The sequence below is a fragment of the Nematolebias whitei genome, chromosome 1 (assembly GCF_014905685.2).
Source record: "Nematolebias whitei isolate Nwh7 chromosome 1, NemWhi1, whole genome shotgun sequence".
In the NCBI taxonomy this organism is placed as follows: Eukaryota; Metazoa; Chordata; class Actinopteri; order Cyprinodontiformes; family Rivulidae; genus Nematolebias; species Nematolebias whitei.
The window spans coordinates 41,635,722-41,639,881 of record NC_056498.1 but is presented as its reverse complement, the minus strand read 5'-3'; the positions used below and the strand labels follow the sequence as shown (position 1 = coordinate 41,639,881).

Below are 4,160 nucleotides of genomic sequence, written 5' to 3'. Positions count from 1 at the left end.
GGAACAGAGGAGGACAAGAAGAAGGAACTAAGTCTTATTAGAAAAAGGTTGTTTAATATTTACACATAGAAATTAAAAACTGAATTTAGAAAGGAGGCTATGAGTTTTCATGGTCAGTAGGTGGCGGTGTGAGCCTGAACGTTGTTTAAAATCCGCCAGTAGTAGAAGAAGAAAAAGCTCCGCCTTATTTTTATTAGTCCAATCAGATGTGGTCTTAAGAAATGCATTATTTTGTTGGTCCAATCAGATGTGGAACTTGAGAAACGCCTTATTCAATTTGTCCAATCAGATGTGGTCTTTGGCAACGCCTATTCTTCTGTAGAGCTGCCTACTTGGCGCAGGCGCAGTACGTCGAACACACAGACGCGTCTATGATTGAAGAGGTTCAAGTAAAACTGTCCTTTCGTTCCGCTGAGAAAACCGAGAAAACCGACCCAGTTCGGTGGGATTCCCGGTCCACTTGGATCCGCCTCATCAGGTAACACTTAAACTTTAATTCGGTAGGTGTTTTAAACATTAAAAAAATGTTTTATCTTCGTCTAGTTTACTCAGAAACGTCACGTTAAAAACTTGCTCTTGACTTTTTATTTTATTACCTTTTAGAGTTTCTGCTTTTTATTTGTTTTAATCGGTTAAAAAACATGAATTAATGCTGTGTGTGTGTGTATATATGTATATGTGTTGTACTCGGTATGTTTCCGCATGTAATGTCGTTTATTATTACGGTTTTTACGGTAAATTACATGTTTTAAGACTATTTTTAAGGTCAGTTTGTTCCGCAGCTGGACTTGAGTTTGAATCTGAGTCCCGTCTCCTGATTGGCTGCGTTCAGCGTGTCACGTGACTTTAAGCCAATCTACAACTTCCTTGTTAGGCCTTTAGCTCATTTTTAATGTTAATTTGGAAGATGTTGTCACTGTTTTTTCCAGTTGAAAGATAAGTGTTAAATTCTTGAGCGAATATATTTTTTATTTGTTAAAAACGAGAGAGTCTGCGCACGCTGAGGAACGAGCCGTTAGGGGCGTGGACAGTTCTGATTGGCTGAGAAGACTCCGTGGCCTCTGATTGGTCAGAAACTCATCGCTGCGATTTTTGAAAAATAAAATTAGATGAAATACTGAAAACACATTTAAAAAGAGGACTTTTTGGCTTCATCTTGTAAAATATAATTAATAATAATAAAAATAATTATAATAGGAGTTAAAGTTTCATGTCAGTTAAAAACTGTTAAAGATAAAAATTTAGTTTGGAAACTTTTTAAAGATGTCTTTATCTGTAAAGACAAGTGCTAAATTTTAGGTTAATTTAAAAATAAATTACTTTTATTTCTGTACATATTCTGTACTCATAAACAAAACAAAAAATGCCAACTATAAATAACTAATGTTGTTTAATTTCTTTGTCTCTCATATAGTTTTTAAAGGCTGCCAAAAAGCAAAATGTCTCCAATCAAACCCAAGCTTGATCAGGAGACCATCTCCTGCTCCATCTGTTTGGATCTCCTGAAGGATCCGGTGACCATTCCCTGTGGACACAGCTACTGTCTGGGCTGTATCCAAACCCACTGGGATAGAGTGGGTAAGAAGAGAGTCTGCAGCTGCCCTCAGTGCAGGAAGGACTTCAAGCTGAGGCCTGACCTGGTGAAAAACATCATGTTAGCAGAGCTGGTGGAGGAGCTGAAGAAGATTGACCTCCAAGCTGCTCCAGATTATCAATGCTATGCTGGACCTGAAGACGTGTCCTGTGACGTCTGCTCTGACAGGAAACTGAAAGCTGCCAAGTCCTGTCTGGACTGTTTAGTTTCTTTCTGTGAGAAACATCTCCAGCCTCACCATGAAGCTCCACCATTACAGAAACACCAGCTGGTGGAGCCCTCCAAGAAGCTCCAGGAGAACATCTGCTCTTCTCATGATGAGGTGATGAAGATCTTCTGTCGTACTGATCAGCAGTGCATCTGTTATCTCTGCGCGATGGACGGACACAAAGGTCACGAAACGGTGCACGTTTCAGCAGGAAGAGCTGAGAAGCAGAAGGAGCTCGAGGCGAGTCGACAACAAATCCAGCAGAGAATCCAGGACCAAGAGAAAGATGTGAAGCTGCTCCAGGAGGAGGTGGAGGCCATCAATGTCTCTGCTGATCAAACAATGAAAGAGAACAAGGGACTCTTGTCTAAGCTGATCAAGTTCATCAAGAAAAAGAGGTCTGATATGAAGCAGCGGATCAGATCTCAGAAGGAATATGAAGTGAGGAGAGTCAGGAAGCTTCAGGAGAAGCTGGAGCAGGAGATCACTGAGCTGAAGAGGAAAGACGCCGAGCTGGAGCAGCTCTCACACACACAGGACCACAACCACTTTCTCCACAACTACCAGTCGGTGTCAGCACTGGGTGAGTCTCCACACTCATCCAGCATCGAGGTTCATCCTCGGAGATACTTTGAGAGGGTCACAGCAGCTGTGGAGGAGCTCAGAGACAAACTAGAGGAGCTGCTGAACGAGGAGTGGACAAGCGTCCGCATGCTCATCTCTGATGTGGACGTTTTACTACCAGCAACAGAACCAGACACCAGAGCCGACTTCCTGGTGTTCTCCAGAGATCTCACCTTGGATCCAAACACGGCGAACGAAGAGTTGGTCCTTTCTGAGGGGAACCAAAGAGCAACGTGCATCAATCACCAGCAGACCTCCACCAAGCATCCCTACCAGTTCACCCACTACCATCAGGTCCTGAGTAAGAAGGGTCTGACTGGACGTTGCTACTGGGAGGTGGAGTGGAGCGGAGGTGACGTTTGTATCTCAGCCTCCTACCAAACCATCAAAAGACAAGGGCCGGCCAATGAATGTGCGTTCGGGTTCAACGACCAGTCCTGGGCTCTAAGTTCAACCAGACGGGGGTTCAAGTTTGACCACGATAACCACGTGTTTGTGATCTCTGGTCCTGGTTCCTCCAGGGTCGGGGTGTACCTGGACCACAGGGCCGGTGTTCTGTCCTTCTACAGCGTCTCTGAAACCATGACTCTCCTCCACAGAGTCCAGACCACGTTCACCCAGCCGCTCCACGCCGGAGTCCGGTTCTTCGACACTAAAGGAACCTCCGCCGAGTTGGTCAAGCTCAAGTAACGGTCCTGAGACGTTCTGTCCTCTGAACTGAAGTTCACACTAAAGCTCGGGAAGCTTTTTCTAAACGGGCTACGCTTGTCAGCTCATCGTGAAACGGAGCATGAACTTGACGGTTTGTCTCCATCGAAAAAATTTTTTTTTTTTAATCTTTTAAATTAGTCCCGTTCTTCTCGATCTGTTGGTATCGATGTGTTGAGATGAACTCGCCATCGTGTTTTTGATTGCAAATGTTCCAATAAAGTCAAACCTGCAAACTAGTCGCTTTTTGGCAAAATTCGCTGTTTTCAACTAAAATGTCTTTTACGTGAATCGTTTAGATCCGAAAAGATTTTGTTGTCGGGGTGCGGGGAGGAGTGTGAGACACCCCCATGTTGCGTGTTGGCTTACAGCAGGTTGCTGACCGGGGGGTGAGCATGTAGCATCTTAGCTAGCGCATCTGTATTGTGGTCTGTTGGCGTCAGCCTCCCCACCATCACAGACATCTACACCTCCAGATGCAGGAAGAGGGCCACCTGCATCATGAAGGACCACACTCACCCAGCACACACACTTTTTGCCCCACTCCCCTCAGGAAGGAGGTTGAGGAGCATTAAGTGTAAAACCACTAAACTGAGGAACAGCTTCTACCCTGAGGCTGTTAGACTCGGGAATCTCTAACCAGGAATGGGACTGATCTGGTATCTGGTATCTGGTTCCAGCATAATTTACGTATCGGATTTTTCCGATCCATGATGCATGTTCGTCTGCTGAAACTTCTCCACATGTGATCCCCTGCCTGCTGCTCTGCACGGTGGCTTCAAACTGTGGAACGGATTTCCTGAACGGAGGCGTGTCTCGTGAACCCAGAGTAACGAGACCCGCCTCACATTCAGGAAATCCAGTTCGTAGTTTGCAGCAGCTGCAACGTGAGTAAATATGTGAGGACAGCAGCACTGCGGCTAACGGCTAACCAGCTTAGTGTTTGACACTAGAAACGCCACAAAGCAACGTGTGATGTCTGCAGAGCCGAGAGGAGGAAGCTCCGTCACGACTTCACCAGACGTG

The 4,160-nt window shown here is 45.3% G+C and overlaps 1 protein-coding gene across 1 annotated transcript; it reads left to right on the top strand.

Moving 5' to 3' along the window:
• The first annotated feature begins 346 nt into the window (after window positions 1-346).
• On the top strand, window positions 347-3,150 carry LOC119410269 (tripartite motif-containing protein 16). Its single transcript, XM_037677189.1, has 2 exons — window positions 347-478; window positions 1,415-3,150. The coding sequence occupies exon 2, from the start codon at window positions 1,440-1,442 to the stop codon at window positions 3,114-3,116; it is 1,677 nt and encodes a 558-aa protein (XP_037533117.1). The 5' UTR covers window positions 347-478; window positions 1,415-1,439; the 3' UTR covers window positions 3,117-3,150.
• Window positions 3,151-4,160: the final 1,010 nt, after the last annotated feature.